The following is a 19,606-nucleotide window of genomic DNA, read 5'->3' as shown; positions in this document are numbered from 1 at the left end:
ATGTTCATTTTGCATGCAACCTCTGTGCACACCACAAAGCAGTTTGATACCACTTTAAACAGCCACGGATACCCACCCCCCCAAAAATAATAATTCTGGGAACTGTGGTTTGTTAAACGTGCTGATAGTTGTTAGGAGACCCCATTTCCTTTCACAGAGTTATAGTTCCCAGAGTTCCCTATGAAGAGGGATTGATGGTTGAGCCACTCTGGGAATTGTAGCAAATCCCACCCTCCAGCAACACACACATAGACATACATCTGAAGAAGTATCTGAAGAAGTGTGCATGCACACGAAAGCTCATACCAATAACAAACTTAGTTGGTCTCTAAGGTGCTACTGGGACACGGGTGGTGCTGTGGGTTAAACCACAGAGCCTAGGACTTGCCGATCGAAAGGTCGGCGGTTCGAATTCCCGTGACAGGGTGAGCTCCTGTTGCTCGGTCCCTGCTCCTGCCAACCTAGCAGTTCGAAAGCACATCAAAGTGCAAGAGGATAAATAGGTACCGCTCCGGCGGGAAGGTAAATGGCATTTCCGTGCACTGCTCTGGTTCGCCAGAAGTGGCTTAGTCATGCTGGCCACATGACCCGGAAGCTGTACGCCAGCTCCCTTGGCCAATAAAGCGAGATGAGCACCGCAACCCCAGAGTCGTCTGCGACTGGACCTAATGGACAGGGGTCCCTTTACCTTTTAAGGAGCTACTGGAAGGAATTATTTTATTTTATATCGACTACATCAGACCAACACGGCTACCTACCTGTAACATACACATACACATACACACAGACTGGAGATTTGCAGACCCACCAAACCTCTGAACCTTTGAAGGAGAAGGTGCTGGGCAGATATTTAAAAGGGAAGCGGGTCTCTGTTGCTGGTAAACAATTATTCCCCCCCCCCCCCTGGCTACTACCAGTTTTACTTGTCCACATCCACTACATTGTGCTACTGGAATATCGCTTTATAAAGAATGTCAAGCAAAGTGCCTGTTTTTCGGGTTTGATTCCACGGTGACATCCAAAAAACTAAACTTGTGGTGGCTGTCATGGCAACAGTGTCATAATACTTGCTATTAATATTACACACTGAGAGCATGTTTTGAGGCTTGCCAATTATGTCTATATCTATATATCTGATGCTTTCACACACACCCCATCATTGCGTTTGAGCTACAATATGCCTAAATATTTTTGAGGGGAAATGTTATGGAGAAAATGCAATGGGCCTTCCCCCCTCACTCTACAAAATTTTCACAGCGGTATTTCTCACGACCTATTTGATGCATATCACTGGTTTTCCAGATAATGGATGTGTGAGTTTCTGCATGTCTTGCTGCACTCTTCATCTCTGGTCAGATCCCCATGTTTATCGTGCAGTGGTTTCAATGTGTCTTCTGGAGAGTAACAAGTCTGAAATGCTATTAGTGTAAGCCAGGGGCTGAGAGCGCAGTATGTTCCCAACCAGGGTCTTCTATGGCAGCTGGAAAAGGGTCTAACCAAATGTCTCCATCCACTGCTGTTTTCATTGACTCACCCTCTTCTATATATGGTCCCTATAAGCACACCTACATTTCATTGGATGCCAGGATTGGACTCCTCATACTTGGGTTCCAGCATGGATCTGGGCCTGAACTTAAAGGGACAGTTATGTAGCTAACATAATGCATGGTTGGGCAGCAGCAAAGGGTTAATCTGGTTGTTGTTCTTGTTGTTATTTATTAAATTTGCATACAGTGGTACCTCGGTTTACGAACTTAATCCGTTTGGAAGTCTGTTCTTAAACCGAAACCGTTCTTAAACCGAGGCACACTTTCCCTAATGAGGCCTACCACCGCCGGTGCCCTTCCACCGTTCTGATTCCGTTCTTAGACCGAGGTAAAGTTCTCAAACTGGGACACTATTTCCGGTTTTGCGGAGTTCATAAACCAAATCGTTCTTAAACCGGACTGTCCTTAAACCGAGGTACCAATGTACTGCCCTATATCCACAGGTCCCACGGTGGTTGTCAACATAAAATCACAACATTAAAACACAAAATTCATAATAAACACAAGAACAACCCAATATCACACACACACACACACAAAAAACCCCCACACATTTTATAAGGGCCTTGGAAGTCTATCAGGTAGCAGCTTGTGGTCAGCACCTTGGAGAGTTCCCATCACTTGTAGGAATTGCTCCATCACCTGTTGAAGCCCACTGAGCAGTTTTAAAGTAGTGTCTGGAGATGGCCCTAACCCACTCTTGGCCATTATGGGCTGGCAGAAGTCCTGGATTTGTTCTGTAGCTTTCATGTGTATGTTCTGTCTTCTAAACCCAGAGATGAGTGCTTTTTATATGGTCCTATATTGAAATGGTCTGGACCTACATTGGCTCCCAGTACATTTCCAAGCACAATTCAAAAGTGTTGGTGCTGACTTTTAAAGCCCTAAACGGCCTCAGGCCAGTATATCTGAAGGAGCGTCTCCACCCCCATCGTTCAGCCCGGACACTGAGGTCCAGCACCGAGGGCCTTCTGGCGGTTCCCTCACTGCGAAAAGTGAAGCTACAGGGAACCAGGCAGAGGGCCATCAGATGTCAAGGAGATAAACAACTATCTGACTTCTAGAAGACATCTGAAGGCAGCCCTGTTTAGGGAAGTTTTTAATGTTTGATGTTTTATTGTATTTTTAATATTTTGTTGGAAGCCGCCCAGAGTGGCTGGGGAAAACTATCCAGATAGGCGGGGTATTAATAATAATAATAATAATAATAATAATAATAATAATAATAATAATTACCACTTTAAAAATATGGGGTCTTGGCTTTGAGGATGGTTGTTTGAAAGACTTGGACAGTTCCATTACAGGCCCATTACACAAATTTGCATACAATCTGCATGCAATTACTCTGAGCTACACAATGGACCTCATACATGGTATGCGTGGATTGAGACCTCTGAAAATTAACATAGTGAGTGACTGACCTCTAAGCAAAGGGAATCAATGTTTTTTTGTTTAGAAGGAAATGGATAGGTGATCTAAGGATCAATGCAAAAGGATTTCCCCCACCCTGGGCTACCACTGTTAACACCAGCACTGGACAGATGACTGCCTAATTTTTCAGGACGTACCCTCGGTTTTCTCCCTTTGTTATTGGACTTTGGGCAGGGAATAAAAGTTCTCTAAGGCAAACCCCACCATAGCTGCATCTGCAGAACCTCCTATGCCACAGAAACACACTTTCAAGTTGACAGAGAACTGGTCTGTACAAATAGGAAATGTCATGTCAATTTCTAAGGCAATATGATTGCCTGATCAGTGTTGTTTTAGTTCAGTGTGTGTGTGTGTGTGTGTGTGTGTGTGTGTGTGTTTAAACATTCTGAAAAGGTTGCTCTTTTCAACTGTCTGGCGTTCTAATTTAGCTTTAGTTCTAAAAGTCAAACTGATACCTTCTTAACCTGTGCATAATTGGTATTAAGAGCTAAGAATACTTTCTGTTGGCCTCTTTCTTTTGCACCTCTTCCATCCTCCCTAACGTTAGCTGCTGATTGTTAATGATAATGGTTGGAGAAGAAAGAGCCTGCTTTTCAACTCTGATTTGGAAGAACTTGCAGTGAGCAAAACATTAATTCCATGTATAATTAAGCAAACTTGTGACCTGAGTGGCTCTCCTGCTATACTGAGAGCTGTGCCAGATGTAGCAATCAGTGCTGTGGGTTTTCTGGGTTTATTTCCTGGAGGTTTTCTCCATGCATATTGGGGTCGTTTGCATTGTAAACTTTTGTGTTTGCATCAGGAAATTTTCTGTTGCCCTAGAAAAGAGTGGTCTCATTTAGCATGTTCACTTCCCTTGTGTTTAGTATGCAAAGCTAAAACCTTTGAAACTCACAAGCTGTATTTGCAGTTGGCATCTATTCTTTACTACTAATGGACTTATAAAAACGGGGGAGGGGGGAATCCATGGAAAAATAAAGCACTGGAAATTTGATCATGGGGAATTTTCTGCCCAACATATCTGGTGACAATAAGAGGGGAAGGGTAGACAAGGCGTTGAATTGACCTGTGCTTCCATATCATGTCTAAATGCAAACTTTTGCACCTCTACTGGGGAGATGTGTGCATGATTTGAGGAGCAAGAGTGCTATTGTTTCCCTATGGCATCTGGCTGGGACCAAAGGATACTGCTATCTATATACAGTGTGAAATTGGTGATCAATTCAAATTGATCCGCATGACGAAGCATGTTGATCTTTCATTGTGGCATTCCGGCTCATAATATTAAGTTCTTGAGATGGCAAAAGGAACTACGAATGCTCTCTCTAGTATATATACTGTGGTGAGGCAGAGGTGTGCTTTTCACTGCTAGCACTAGTGTTATGGAATATACTCCCTCCTGAAATAAGAGCAGCCCCATCAGTATTGGCATCTCGACGGCTTTTGAAAATTCGCTTGTTTATATGAGGGATTTCCTGGATCTCTTGACTTGAGCCTCCTGTTTTAATAGCTGTGCTGTTTTAATGGGATTGGGACGCGGGTGGCGCTGTGGGTAAAAGCCTCAGCGCCTAGGGCTTGCCGATCGAAAGGTTGGCGGTTCGAATCCCCACGGTGGGGTGCGCTCCCGTTGCTCGGTCCCAGCATCTGCCAACCTAGCAGTTCGAAAGCACGTTAAAGTGCAAGTAGATAAATAGGTACCGCTCCAGCGGGAAGGTAAACGGCGTTTCCGTGTGCGGCTCTGGCTCGCCAGAGCAGTGATGTCACGCTGGCCACGTGACCCGGAAGTGTCTCCGGACAGCGCTGGCCCCCGGCCTCTTGAGTGAGATGGGCGCACAACCCTAGAGTCTGTCAAGACTGGCCCATACGGGCAGGGGTACCTTTACCTTTACCTTTACCTTTAATGGGATTGCTTTATTGCATATTTTGGTTTCTGGATGTTTACATTTTGATGCTTGTGACACTTCCAGTTATGGAAAACAAATGCTGTATTTGTGGATTCCAGGGTACAAAATAGACTTTCTTAAACTATCTTTCTCTTGAAACCCTTCTCCTTTCTTTTATTCATTTCCCCCCAGATAAGGCTTTCCATCCAGGTTTCACGCTGGTTTTCAATTAAGCTTCATGTGTAGCAATTGCAGCTGGTCTACACGTCATGGTTCGGAAAGGTGAGTGCATTGGGCAATTTATGCAGCGCACGTCTGGCTTATAGAACTGATATAGATAAGCTTGATGCATATGAATATTTGCATTTTGTCAGGTTGTCAGTGTATGAAAGGCTTTTTAGTTGAGTAAGCACCAGCTTCTTACCAATTAACTGATTATTTGACTGCCTGTGAATAATTTTGCATATTATCTTAATCTCAGTACAGGCACCAGTTTTTTGGCCTTTGAAGGAAGCGAAAATGTAACATGGAACCAAGAAAGGCTATGTTGTCTCCTTTTCCTTTTTCATACTGGGAAAGGCCATCATTATTTCCTGTTACACTTTTCCAGTGCATTGGAATACCCTCAAGTTTATAAATCTGCTGTTTATTTGCAGCCCAGACAATGAAAACCCAAGCTTGATTAAATCGCTTAAATCAGGGGTAGTCAACACGGTGCCCTCCAGATGTTTTTTTGGAGTCCAACTTCCATGATCTCAGAACACAGGCTATACAAGCTGAGGGTGAACCAGAATTGTAGCCCAACAGCAACATTTGAAGGTCACTACATGGGCAAGCCCTGAATTGAAACACACAAGCCTGCCATTTTGTATATGCATTCTGCTGTGCAGAGGTGCCTATGTGGAGTTCAAGGGTTACACTGTTCATTACAGCATAATAAACAGTTAACAGCACAATCCTATGCAAGATCCCATTTTGTACAATAGGAAATATTCCCAGATGAGTGCATGCAGCCTTCAAATGTTTATTAACTAAGCCTTTTGACTTGAAAGAAGGGGGGAAAGCACCTCACACAACAGCAAGCAGGGTCAGAAGGTATCCTGTAAAGATGTAAATGTTCTTTGGGCACCATGATAATCATTATTCAGTATACAAGGCAGCCACAGACAGCCATGTAGAAGAAGTCTATCAATAGTCATGATGGCTGTTAAGTCTAACAACATTGCATAGGATGGGGACCTTCTGGCTCTCCAAATGTTGTTGGTTGCTGCCTCTAATCAGCCTGAGCCAATGTGACCAGTGGCCAGGGACGATTCCTGCATTTCAGGGGGTTGGACTAGATGACCCTCGGTGTCTCTTCCAACGCTATGATTCTGTGACGGCTCTTGTTGTCCAGCAGCATCTGGAGGGCCACACGGGGTCCTTATCCCTAGTGTAGGGTTAGGTGTGATGGCAGGTGTTCAAACCTTTTAAGCAAGGGATTCACTGGCAATTATTCAGGATTAGCAGCACTGTGTTTACCTGAGGGACAAATAAAACTAATTCAGAATAAACTGAAGTCTGAGGTGAAATAATCATGATGATGATGATGATGATGATGATAATTTATTATTTATACGCTGACCATCCAGCTGGGTTTCCCCAGCCACTCTGGGCAGCTTCCAACAAAATATTAAAATACAGTAATGCATCAAACATTAAAAGCTTCCCTAAACAGGGCTGCCTTCAGATGTCTTCTAAAAGTCTGGTAGTTGTTGTTCTCTTTGACATCTGGTGGGAGGATGTTCAACAGGGCGGACGCCACTACCGAGAAGGCCCTCTGCCTGGTTCCCTGTAACTTGGCTTCTCACAGTGAGGGAACTGCCAGAAGGCCCTCGGCGCTGGACCTCAGTGTCCGGGCTGGATGATGGAGGTGGAGAAGTTCATTCAGGTATCCTGGGCCGAGGCTGTTTAGGGTGTTAAAGGTCAGCACCAACACTTTAAATTGTGCTTGGAAACATACTGGGAGCCAATGTAGGTCTTTCAGGACCGGTGTTATGTGGTCCCGGCGGCCACTCCCAGTCACTAGTCTAACTGCCGCATTCTGGATTAGTTGTAGTTTCCAGGTCACCTTCAAAGGTAGGCCCACATAGAGTGCACTGCAGTAGTCCATCTCATTCCTTCTGCCCTCGTGCCTCAATGTCTTCCAGATATCAACCAGAAGTAGTTCACTAGGTGGAGCAGAGGCATGTTCCCTGAAGGGGGGGTCGTTGTCGCAAACCAGGAGGGAGAGGGGCAATGCAGCGGGGCAGTTAGCTCAGTGCAAGCGCTTCTATCAAAGTCTTCTTCTACAGTGGTAAGGGACGCAGGCGGCGCTGTGTGTTAAACCACAGAGCCTAGGGCTTGCCAATCAGAAGGTCGGTGGTTCGAATCCCCGTGACGGGGTGAGCTCCCGTTGCTCGGTCTCTGCTCCTGCCAACCTAGCAGTTCGAAAGCACGAAGTGCAAGTAAAAAAATAGGTACCACTCCAGCGGGAAGGTAAACGGCGTTTCCATGCACTGCTCTGGTTCACCAGAAGCAGCTTAGTCATGCTGGCCCTATGATCCGGAAGCTGTACGCTGGCTCCCTCGGCCAATAAAGCGAGATGAGCGCCGCAACCCCAGAGTCGTCCGCAACTGGACCTAATGATCAGGGGTCCCTTTACCTTTACAGTGGTAAATCAAAGTGTTTCTTGCTTTCTCCCCTTTTGGTGGCATATTCCACTGGCGGTTTATTAGGTTTATGGAATACTGTTCAAAGCTGTGAGACAGATAGAAGTGGGTGTAAACATGGGCCTTTTGGAGCATTCTTCCTTTAGCCCCTGGCAAAGTTCAGCAAGGAGATGCACAGCTTGCTTCTGTGGATGTTGCCTCCGTTTGTACAAGTGAGAGAGAGCATTTAAAGAAAAGGGAATCAGAATGACTAGAGAGATAATGGATGTATTACACCAAACTTGACATTTGTAGATGTGACCTGCACTCTCATTCCATTAACCTACAGAGGTGAGCTTGAAAGCCTGTTAAATACATCTTTCTTGAGCAGAGCTGCTGTTCGGTTGGGTAAAACTCCCAATGATGTTTGACACGTTATAAGCAATGCCGCTGGAGTATAATTAATAATAATTATATAATGACTGAAATGCTAGACCTGTGTTCCTGTTGTGTCATCTCCTTTTTCTTTCAGGAGAACAGAATTGAAATGTCTGTCAAAATATTCTTAGTCAAAATTTCTTGCTTGCTTGAAGGCAGTAAGATGACAGAGATTTCATTCCGGTGTCCTTTATTTGACCCCGTTCCATGTGTGTGCTGTGACTTCGGAGGGGGGGGGGCAAGATACCGCTGCAGCATTCTTTAATTATTATTTAAGAAATACTGCTTGAAACCTCTCCTACACTGACCTGTGCCAACTATGGGTGAAAGGGTGAAATGCAACCTTTTTGCAAGTTAGGAAATTAGACTTCAGCCTCTCAGATCGCTAACTACGACCTCATTTAAAACTGTTGTCTTACCTTCCTTGCTTTAGATTTCTCTCTCTTTTTTTCTTTCAAAAAATAAACAGGAGTCTTCACGCTCCAAAACAAGAGCTTGAATTTTCTTTCTAAATATACAAAACACTTCCAGTTCAGTGAGTCATTTGGTCATAGAGAAATGAGGTGCTAATTACCAAAACGATAAAAAGAGGTGATTTTTTTTTTAAATAACAAAAACCAAAAACCACTACAGTAGTTAAGAAAGCATTCCATCTGCTAAATCTATGCATTTTTACAAGTTAATGAAGCAGAACGAGTTTTTGCATGGAAAGATTCAGACATATATGGTAGTGATTGCTATGCTTCAGCTCTGGGGCATGACGAGATATTTCTAGCGGACGAACATTGCAACGGCCCTGTAATATTCTACTGCTTGAGCCAGTAAACTTGATATAACCTTGCTCAGAGCTCTGGCACTCTTTAATAGTTCCCTCGTGTATAGCTTATGAAATTTCGTTGTTTCATTAACTGCCAGAGATGATCATTTCGTCTCTTAGTGTGAATTCTTTTCATTATCGGCATAATCTAAGTCTGGCTTCTACTTTAAAATGAAAAGCACAGATTGCAGGTTGGGGGAGGAATCAGCCAGATGTCCTGGATCAGGTGCTCTTCAGACATGTCAGTGGGATGCTTATCAGTGATTGGGAGAGCATTTAAGTGATCCAATCATGTGAGTGGGTGGAGATAAGGAATAAGGATGTGGATGGTATATACTGAATTCAGTTTGCACTGAAAGACACACCTAACTAATCTGCATTTTCCAAAACGACACACCAGCTGAAGTGCAGCCGTTGTTCATAATATGCACTTCTCTGAATTTTTCAACACATTTCAAGTAATTTGTACAAAAATTCACATGTTGCGGTAAAGTGGTGCATTAAAAATGCACACATTAGTAAAAATGACATAGAAGACACGCATTATGCTAGGGAAAATTGCTTTGCAAAAGTGCGTGCAAAGATGCATACATGTATAAATGCTACTGAATTTCCATGACGGCTTCCTCTTAAAAGTAAATACATTGCAAACTGATGCGGTCATGGGAAGAATTGAACTTAATAATGGAAAAATGAGGAAAAAATGATAGTCATCCATTCCTCCTCAGGAGTAAAAGGTAAAGGGACCCCTGACTATTAGGTCCAGTCGTGGACGACTCTGGGGTTGCGGTGCTCATCTCACTTTACTGGCCAAGGGAGCCGGCATACAGCTTCCGGGTCATGTGGCCAGCATGACTAAGCCGCTTCCGGTGAACCAGAGCAGCGCACGGAAACGGCGTTTACCTTCCCACCGGAGCGGTACCTATTTATCTACTTGCACTTTGACGTCCTTTTGAACTGCTAGGATCAGGAGTAGCACCAAGAAAAAAGCAGCCCTAGATAAATTTCATTTATTGTATCACTGAGCAATTTTTCAGATTATTATTTTGGAGGAGGCAGTATTTCATAACTGTTCAAAATCCTTATTGCTACATTCTGGTTCTTGCAACTGCATTTCTCCTCATTACTCACCTGTCTGCTTGGGCCATGTTTTTCCAGGTGTTTGCTGCTGCTGTGCTGCTTTGCGCCCTCGCTACAAACGCCTGGTGGATAACATCTTCCCTGAAGACCCAAAAGTAAGTGAAGGAAACATCAAGCCACGTGGCTCGATTTGTTCCTGTGCCCAGGACCTGCTTGTCAGTTTCCCACAAGTGTCTGGTTGGCTACCGTCAGAACAGGATGCTGGATTAGATGGGCCATTGGCCTGATCCAGCAAACCCTTCTTATGCTCTTGTGTGATCATGCCTTGCATGTGAAAGGTTCCAAGTTCAGTTCTGGGGAACTTCAGGCTGTTGGCATCCATCTGTCTCGAGAGACCATGGAGCGAACCTCTGGGGATGAAGTCAAACCACTGGAGAGTCACAGCGCCTGCTGTGGCAGCAGAAACCAGTAACTCGTAACTGCTGCCTCCCACCTTATTTTTGCTATGTTAGGAGTACCAAAGTGAATTCTCCAGGGCTGTATGGAGGTCTTGTGTTGATCAGATAACAAGACCCCTGTAGGAATAAAGTGGACGACAGGAGAAGAAGAAAAAGAAGAATTTGGATTTGATATCCCGCTTTATCACTACCCGAAGGAGTCTCAAAGCGGCTAACATTCTCCTTTCCCTTCCTCCCCCACAACAAACACTCTGTGGGATGAGTGGGGCTGAGAGACTTCAGAGAAGTGTGACTGGCCCAAGGTCACCCAGCAGCTGCATGTGGAGGAGCGGAGACACCAACCCAGTTCCCCAGATTACGAATCTACCGCTCTTAACCACTACACCACACTGGCTGGATGCAAGTGAGCTGTGCAGGAGCAAGCTGGCAAGCAAGCTCCGAAACAAGCTGCTGACTAGCTCTGCAGAGGCTCCTTTTATTAGCAGAAGCCAGCAATTGGAAACAGTAGTGAAACCACTCTGCACATGACGTATTTCCATCTAAGCACATTTCCAGCATCAGCAGATACACGTGTTAGGAGGTGTTTCCCTAAAATGTTCCCCGATACTTGATTACATCTGCATTCCTGGTCATGCTCCAGCCAAGCGTTGTGTCTAATAACCAAATCTGTGAGCGGACAAACGGTCAGGGGGAAAACCCTGTCTTCTAGCCAAGAAGGCAAAAGGTCAGGGAGCGTGGGCGCAATGCTCCTTGGCACACCGTTGCATGCCTGGTGAGAGGTTTGCCTCAGCACAAGTGGAGCGTCACCTCCACAACCCCCCCCCCCGGCCTTGTTGACGTGGTGCAAAGGAAAGCAGAGCAATACCTTTGGCACCAGCTTGGCTGCAGGAGTTAACAGAAGGAGGCATACCAGACTCCATCCAACCCTCTCAGGGACTCCACACCAGATCTGTGTAGGGTTTGCTCCTTAGTCTTTTCTTCTCCCAAAGATGCCCCACCAAACAGCAGAGGACCAGAGTTTTCCTTCTCCTAGATGGGCCACCTTCCCAGGTTGACCAGCCCCATCTGCCCTTCACTTCCCTCTACAGAACATGTAGAAACCACCTCCTTGACCATATGAGCCACCTTTGGTCTTCTCAGTCCACTGGAGCCTGTGTTCGCATGCAGGGGAAATCCCTAACTTGCTGATTGTTTGAAACCCATCGGCTACCCTCACCAGGGCACCCTCCAGGATTTCAAACATGTCGCCTCTCCCAGTCCTACCTGGAGATATCAGGGAGTGAACCAGGGACCTTCTGCATCCAAAAGGCAGATGCTCTACCACTGAGCTGTGGGAACCAGTTCCAAATAAGATGCAGCCATTCAAGTGTCCAACGCTTCAAGCTATTATCCTTCTGAATTTAAATATTGCCTCCAGCTAATGGATCAGCAACATTCCAGTACATTTAGGTTTAGTCCTGTGGGATGTTGTAATTCTAATTATTTTTTTCCTTGTCTTGCTAATAACTCATTCATTTTTTAAAATCAAGTGAAGTGTGCTGATAATTTGCATACCTTGCCTTTCCACAGTTTAATTTTGCCCTGTGGGAATAATTTCAAGATTATTGTTGTTATTTTTTTAAATAAGTACTTCGACTTGAATTCTTAATTCTCTGTGAAAGAATTTGAAATGCTCTGCCAAACATAATTTGCAAAAAGAAAAGAAGCACTATCCTTTTTGAAGTATTTATTCATATCCCCGTAGCTCAAGATGGTGCTCTCTTGTCCTTCCCATCCCCAGCTTTTCCTCACAACAACCCTGTGAGGTAGCATAAGTGGAAAGGTGGTAACTGGTCCAAGATCAGCTGGTGGGGTTGAGATGTGCAATCTGAAACTGGCTCTACTCAGTCCTGACACTCTGGCAATGTTGCCACTACTGGTCCTCTAGTAGATGTTTGGTGGAGGGGTGAGAGCCAGAATTTAGCAGTCTACAATCCTGCTTCTCTCCCCTTCCTATAATGTTCTAGAAAACAGGCATTCAGTGGCCAGTGTCTACACCAGTGCTTCCCAAACTTGAGTCTCCACCCTTTTTTTGGACTACAACTCCCATCATCCCTAGCTAGCAGAACCAGTGGTCAGGGATGATGGGAACTGTAGTCTAAAAACAGCCAGGGACCCAAGTTTAGGAAACACTGGTCTACATTATTTGTTTACTCATTTATTTTATGATATTCATATCCTTCCTTTCTTCCATCATGCGACCTAAGATGGCATGTACAGTCATGCCCTGGATTCCAAATGCCTTGTGAGTTGAACATTTTGGTTCCTGAACGCCATAAACCCGGAACTGAGTGTTCCTGTATGCAAACGTTCTTTGGAACCCGAACATCCTGCAGCCAATCGGAAGCCACGCCTTGGTTTCCGAACGTTTTGGAAGTCGAAAGGACTTCCAGAACGGATCCTGTTCGACTTCCGAGCTACCACTGTACATAGTTCTCAGATGGTCACCCATCCAAACACTCACCAGACCTGGACCTGCTTAGCTTCAACAAGGAGGTGGCCTTGTATGCCTTTGGTCTATTCCTCAGGACGCTATCTTCACCATGTCAATATCTGGCCATAGTATCCAAAGTGCAAATCATAAGTGATTTCTGTTACCGAGGAAAAAAGAAAAACATTGACTGGTGATTCTTCTTATGATTAGGATGGGCTTGTCAAAGCTGATATGGAGAAGCTGACTTTCTACGCCGTTTCTGCACCTGAGAAGCTCGATCGAATTGGTGCTTACTTAGCAGAGCGACTGAGCCGGGATGTCGTCAGACACCGTTACGGGTAAGCTTCTTACTCGTTAATGCTGATGTTATCTTCCCACCAGTGATTCTTTCAATTTCCCCCCATAATCTGGGCTAGAACCACCAATGTTAGATGGTGGAGAGGGTGTCTGTGACTCAGGCTGAGCAGCAGTTAAAACCAGTGGGAACTTTTTGCAGGAACTAACCTGATATCAAGGGACACGGGTGGCGCTGTGGGTTAAACCACAGAGCCTAGGACTTGCCGATCAGAAGGTCGGTGGTTCGAATCACCGCGACAGGGTGGGCGCCTGTTGCTCAGTCCCTGCTCCTGCCAACCTAGCAGTTCGAAAGCACGTCAAAGTGCAAGTAGATAAATAGGTACCACTCCGGTGGGAAGGTAAATGGTGTTTCCGTGCACTGCTCTGGTTCGCCAGAACCATTAGTCATGCTGGCCACATGATCCGGAAGCTGTACGCTGGCTCCCTTGGCCAGTAAAGCGAGATGAGCGCCGCAACCCCAGAGTCGGTCACGACTGGATCTAATGGTCAGGGGCCCCTTTACCTTTACCTTTAACCTGATATCAGAAGCCTGTCCTCGGAGGAACAGAAGCTTTGCAGGGCTAGAAGTTTTCATTTTCCTTTGTCTTAGGCCAAACTTCCACATTGGGTGACCAGCTGTCGTTTCAGCATGGCAACACTCACTACGATCCACTTGACACAGCAGTCACGCATTTAAGAATCTGAACTGGGCAGCGTTCAAAGCGTGGATGCGGTCAGGGAGAAAATGAGATGGTTTCATTTCACATTAGGCCAGGCTTGAAATTAGCCTGTGGTCCATTCACCATCTTTATAACTGTTCAGCAATGTGCTCCCGAGCTTGAATGATTGCATTCACACTTACATGTAATTGTGAGCCATTATCAGTTGTTGCTGTGAAAAGGACAGTGTTTTCTGTAAGTGACCTCAAGAACATATTACTCCTGAAGTGAGGTGAAGTTGAGTTCGGTGACATCCCACCTCTTTTGCGATAGGTCTGGACCCATCCTGCTTCTTATGGGCCTGATTCCGTCTTCTAGCCTTGCCCAGGATAAAGCTATTTGTGGAGCTGGGAGTGGCAGGGGGTTCCTCTTTCTTTGCCAGCCTCTCCTTGCTCCACAAACAGCTCTGGTTCACGTCAAATGATTTTTCAAAATGTGAGTGCAACCCTACACAGCGTAGTATCCTGCGTACATCCATTGAAAAGAATTGAGGTGGTTTTAAGTCCACCTAAAAAGAAGGCTGGCACTGTGGGTTAAACCACAGAGCCTAGGACTTGCCAATCAGAAGGTTGGCAGTTCGAATCCCCATGACAGGGTGAGCTCCCGTTGCTCGGTCCCTGCTCCTGCCAACCAACCTAGCAGTTCGAAAGCGCGTCAAAGTGCAAGTAGATAAATAGGTACCACTCCGGTGGGAAGGTAAATGGTGTTTCCGTGCACTGCTCTGGTTCGCCAGAAGTGGCTTAGTCAGGCTGGCCACATGACCCGGAAGCTATACTCCGGCTCCCTTGGCCAGTAAAGCGAGATGAGCGCCGCAACCCCAGAGTCGGTCACGACTGGACTTAATGGTCAGGGGTCCCTTTACCTTTAAAAAGAAGGCACACATCCTATCCAGAAGTGCTCATGCTTGCTGGACATGTAATGACCCCTGTTTAAAGCATTTTTACCAAACCCTTCTCTGCCCCCCCCCCGCAGGGCTCTCAGAGTGGCTTACTGTACGCCGGCTCCCTCGACCAATAAAGCGAGATGAGCGCCGCAACCCCAGAGTCATCCGCGACTGGACCTAATGGTCAGGGGTCCCCTTTATCCCCTATATACCTTAAAGTTACAAAGTTATTCTGATGAACAGGTTAAATAGAAACTGTTGCAGGAGTGTAAGAGCCAAAGGCAGCATGGCTCCCAGCAGAGCCAACGGATTGGGCCTGGTGGATTGGGCATACGATTGGACTGGAAGGCTGGCTTTGTTGAAAGACCCAGCCTCTCTTAGGAGGGGGGCAAAAGGTTTGAAATACTGCTTATTCCAAACCAGGTTGCCTCCTCCCTTCTCCCCTGGAGCTTAAAACAGAGATACAGCAGCGCATCTAGAATGAGGGTGCTAGGAATGTAACTAAGCCTAGAGTGGGGCTTCCTTTCAGATAAAATGCATAGGAACAGACAAATATAGCTTATTTGTTTTCCTGAGTGCATGCGCTGCCTGACACCTGTGGACCTTTGCTTGCCTGTTCTCTCAGATACGTTTTAATCGCCATGGAAGCCCTGGACCAGCTTCTGATGGCCTGCCGCTCGCAGAGCATCAAACCATTTGTCGAGAGCTTCCTTCATATGGTAGCTAAGCTGCTGGAGTCTGGAGAGCCAAAGCTGCAAGTTCTGGGGACCAATTCAGTGAGTAAACCAAAGTTGAGCTGAGCAGGGACCGCAGGAGCAGCGTAAACACTTTCAGTTCCTCTTTTGATGGCTGTAATGAAAGGGGGAAGCATCCTTGCAGTTTTGATATCCCCTAGCAGGCAGGCAGAGATGACTAATGAGAACTCCAATGGAGTTCACATTTAAAGGTGAACTTACCTAATTTCAAAACAGTATATGAACTGAAACCCAGCCCGCCTCTGAAATTTGCACTTCTCTGAATTTTGCAGCGCTTAGGTTATGTGTGCAAAAATACATATACACGGGTAAAGTACGTTTCCGAGCACAATTCAAAGTGTTGGTGCTTGCCTTTAAAGCCCTAAACAGCCTCGGCCGAGTATACCTGAAGGAGGTATTCTTCTGCCCAGACATTGAGGTCTTGCGCTGAGGGCCTTCTGGCAGTTCCCTCACTGCGAGAAGCAAAGCTACAGGGAACCAGGCAGAGGGCCTTCTCGGTGGTGGTGCCCGCCCTGTGGAACGTCCTCCCATCTATCTGAATTTTAGAAGACATCTGAAGGCAGCCCTGTTCAGGGAAGTTTTTAATGTGTGACATTTTGATGTATTTTTAATCTTTGTTGGAAGCCGCCCAGAGTGGCTAGGGAAACCCAGCCAGATGGGCGGGGTACAAATAATAAATTATTATTATATTATTATTATAAAGTTTGCATATAAACGAATATATTGCTGAAGATAACATACGTATTAAGGGAAATTGCTTTGTATATCAGGCAAAATTTCACACAAATATGTGTACATTAGGAGAATATAAGACGAGCCAGTGGCCCATCTATTCCAGTATCCTGTTCTCACAGTGGCCACCCAGATCCCTGTGGGAAATCTACAGAAACAGAGCATAGCCATCATAACTCCTGAATTTGCCTAATCATCTTTTAAAGCCATCCAAGTTGGTGGCTTTCCCTAGGTCTTGTGGGAGGGAGTTCCACAGTTTAACTGTGAACAAATAATTTCTTTTATCTGTCTTTAATCCTCCAACATTCAGCTTTATTGGATGACCGCAAGATCTAGTGTTTTGAGAGAGGGAGAAGAACTTTTCTCTCTGTAATTATACCATACATAATTTTATACATCTCTGTCATGTCACCTCTTACATTTGTTTTCTCTAAACTTTAAAAAGTCCTTAGTGCTTCATCCTTATCTTACAGGGGAGTTGCTCTATCTCCTTAATTATTTTGGCTGCCTTTTTTCTGAGAAATTAGCACTGGTGAATTTCCATGAGAACTGAACTTAAGACTGAAAAAAAACGAGTACCCGAGAGAAGCCAAATTTGCCAATCCCTATTTCAGGTGAACTTTTGTACAATGAACGATCAAGAGGGAAGAAATGTCTGTCCCTCAATTATGTTGGATATAATACGTGCATTAAACACATCATAGTACCTCCCTAACTCTAGCAAATGTTGAAAATGGATGTATTTTGAGTTTCACTCTCCTCAGGTGATGTGATACAGTTCTAAAATCTGTGCAAGCCTTCTCCATAGCAACACAAAAGATTCTGCAGTCATAAGGAGGAAAGAGCTATTCTGAGATATCATAAATTATTTTCAATTCCTAACTTTTCAGGTGAATCAGGTTTCAAATTGGCCTCGTGCCTTGGCTACAGCAGAAGGTACATTCACTGGAAATAAAGTAAACTTGATATTTCTAAGAATGTGCGCAGAGATAATTTGCTCCCTGAAAGTAGAACCTTGCCTGGATATTTATGGAAAGGCTGAATTTAACGTGGTGACTTTCAAAGCGAAGTTTTCACATCTTAACTTCAAAATTTTAGGGGGCTGGTAAAGCAAAGTTCACACACATTTGGCTGTCTTGTGCCTGTAACAAAGTTAAGAAAAACAAGTTTGGTAGCCGCCTCTGATTAAGTGCACATCCAATTTGATCTTGGTCTTTCAGTGTAACACCACAAGGGACGTACTCTTTAAGCCAGGAAAGTAGGCAATAGACTGTTATCTCTTTCAAGTATTACCTCTAACCATAAACCAATCTTGTATTCTCTTCCTTCTGATTTCCCTAGTTTGTTAAATTCGCAAACATTGAGGAAGATACTCCTTCATACCACAGGCGCTATGACTTCTTTGTTTCCCAGTTCAGCGCCATGTGTCATTCTTACCACGAGGATCCAGAAGTACAAAATGAGTAAGTAACCAGATATGCATACAGGGACGGATTTAGGTTTGATGAGGCCCTAAGCTACTGAAGGTAATGGGGCCCTTTATATGTCCAGCTGTCCTTTGTCAACAACAAATTGTCGCTGTTTTTGTGTGTGTGTGTGTGTTGAATATATGCTATATGGTAATTTATGGACCTAATAGGTATCTAAAGCCATTTGCCATGCAACCAGTCCATGCAGAATGTAGGCACCCTATATATAGAAATGAGCAAACCAGTGATATCTTAGGGAGCAGGCTAGCAGGCGGGGCCCATTACTTACATCACAGGAACCTACACAACACAAAACACTGTTGCTGTATGTAGGTTTTATTTTATTTGTTTTTTATCTTATATTTTGGAAATATAATTTTTGGAAATGTACATCCAGGGTTTTTTTCTTTCCAATTTTTTTGGGGCCCCAAAGAGAGTGGGCCCCTAAGCTATAGCTTGTTTAGCTTATATGTAAATATGGCACTGTGTGCGTATTTGCTTCAAGTCCTCTTCCTTGGGCCAGTTCTGGCATCCTGGCTTGTTCACTTCTGTCCACTGACAGGGAGGTCTAAAATGAGCGTCTGTTTGCAGGATTGTAAACAGCTTTGCAGCCCAAAGCTAATAAAATGCTGTGCAATCAGATACAACAGATTACTGACTCGGTAAACTAAAAGCAATAAATTTGTTGCTGCGATGGTACAATTAATAATCCGTAAGATGATTGGGCTACATACCAGGAAAAAACCTTCTCAAAGAAGCTGCCTGAATATTAGGATGCTAAATTCATGCCTAATTTCAGCTGGTAACTAATTCAAGAGGGCTGGAACTGCAACACAAAAAGGCCAATTTGCTGGTAATACTCAGCCGTCCTCTGGGATATGCGATGACTCTTGTCAATGCCCCATCTGAGGAGCTGAGTTTCTGGGCAGGGAATTTAAAGCGGTCCCTTAAATTCTCATATATTTTTCATGGAAGCTCTAGACTTGCCAGGAGTATGTTTCTTAATTGAGATTGTATCCTTGTCAAAACAGCTGGCTGACTGTTGTACTCGCTTCTCCTTAGAGGAGAGGAGTCAGAAGCTAAATTGCCTTGGAAATTTCCGTGAACTGCTTTCATTTGAAGCCTCTACTCGAGATCAACTGAGGGCTTGTCAGAGGAGAAGTGGGGGGAGACCAGGTTTCTCTGCTCCTGCCCACAGGAAATGAGTCATCAGCCTGCCCTGCAATGTCCCTTGTTGTCAGTCTGATTCACATGACCTCAATTCATCCCTAAATGTTTTTCACGTTGCAGTCAAAGTTGGCATTGCCCTGACAGAACAGATGCTGTCCAAAATGGCCGCCTGATAGCCTGGTTCCCCCCACATTTGCCTCTCTAGTGCAATGTATGTCATGATTATTACTTTTTTGTGACACCAGAAAAAATATATACTGTATTTTTTGCTCTATAAGACTCACTTTTCCCCTCCTAAAAAGTAAGGGGAAATCTGTATGAGTCTTATGGAGCGAATGCAGGCTGCGCAGCTATCCCAGAAGTCAAAACAGCAAGAGGGATTGCTGTTTTCACTGTGCAGCGATCCCTCTTGCTGTTCTGGCTTCTGAGATTCAGAATTATTTTTTTTCTTGTTTTCCTCCTCCAAAAACTAGGTGCATCTTTTGGTCTGGTGCATCTTATAGAGCGAAAATACGGTATATTGTGAAGTTGTTGCTGCCTGTCCCTGTTCAAAATGGTTGCCCCATAGTCTGAAATGATACTATCCTCTCTTCCTTGGCCACCTCAGCATTCTCACCATTTAATTTTGCAGTGTGCATATTCCAGGCTGTCAAGATTATATAGGAGGAGGGGGAAATCTCAAACCTTTGTTTTGCTACCATTGCACCTGCCTTAAATGGGTCTTTATCACCAAGCCGAGAAACCTT

At 44.8% G+C, this 19,606-nt stretch overlaps 1 protein-coding gene across 4 annotated transcripts in view; it reads left to right on the top strand.

Annotated features, from left to right (window-relative positions):
* EFR3A (EFR3 homolog A) overlaps positions 1-19,606 on the top strand; it is a 79,095-nt gene that overhangs the window by 10,096 nt on the left and 49,393 nt on the right. For all 4 annotated transcript variants that reach the window (XM_028736138.2, XM_028736139.2, XM_077932730.1 and 1 more), the window contains exons 2-6: positions 5,054-5,143; positions 9,944-10,020; positions 13,007-13,134; positions 15,360-15,510; positions 17,563-17,684. In XM_028736138.2, coding sequence (XP_028591971.2) covers positions 5,131-5,143; positions 9,944-10,020; positions 13,007-13,134; positions 15,360-15,510; positions 17,563-17,684 — 491 coding nt within the window. In that variant the 5' untranslated portion in view covers positions 5,054-5,130. The remainder of the gene's footprint in view (positions 1-5,053; positions 5,144-9,943; positions 10,021-13,006; positions 13,135-15,359; positions 15,511-17,562; positions 17,685-19,606) is intronic.

This window comes from Podarcis muralis, chromosome 8, assembly GCF_964188315.1.
Source record: "Podarcis muralis chromosome 8, rPodMur119.hap1.1, whole genome shotgun sequence".
In the NCBI taxonomy this organism is placed as follows: domain Eukaryota; kingdom Metazoa; phylum Chordata; class Lepidosauria; order Squamata; family Lacertidae; genus Podarcis; species Podarcis muralis.
Note: the sequence above shows the minus strand (reverse complement) of the source record. Positions and strands in the feature narration are given on the sequence as shown.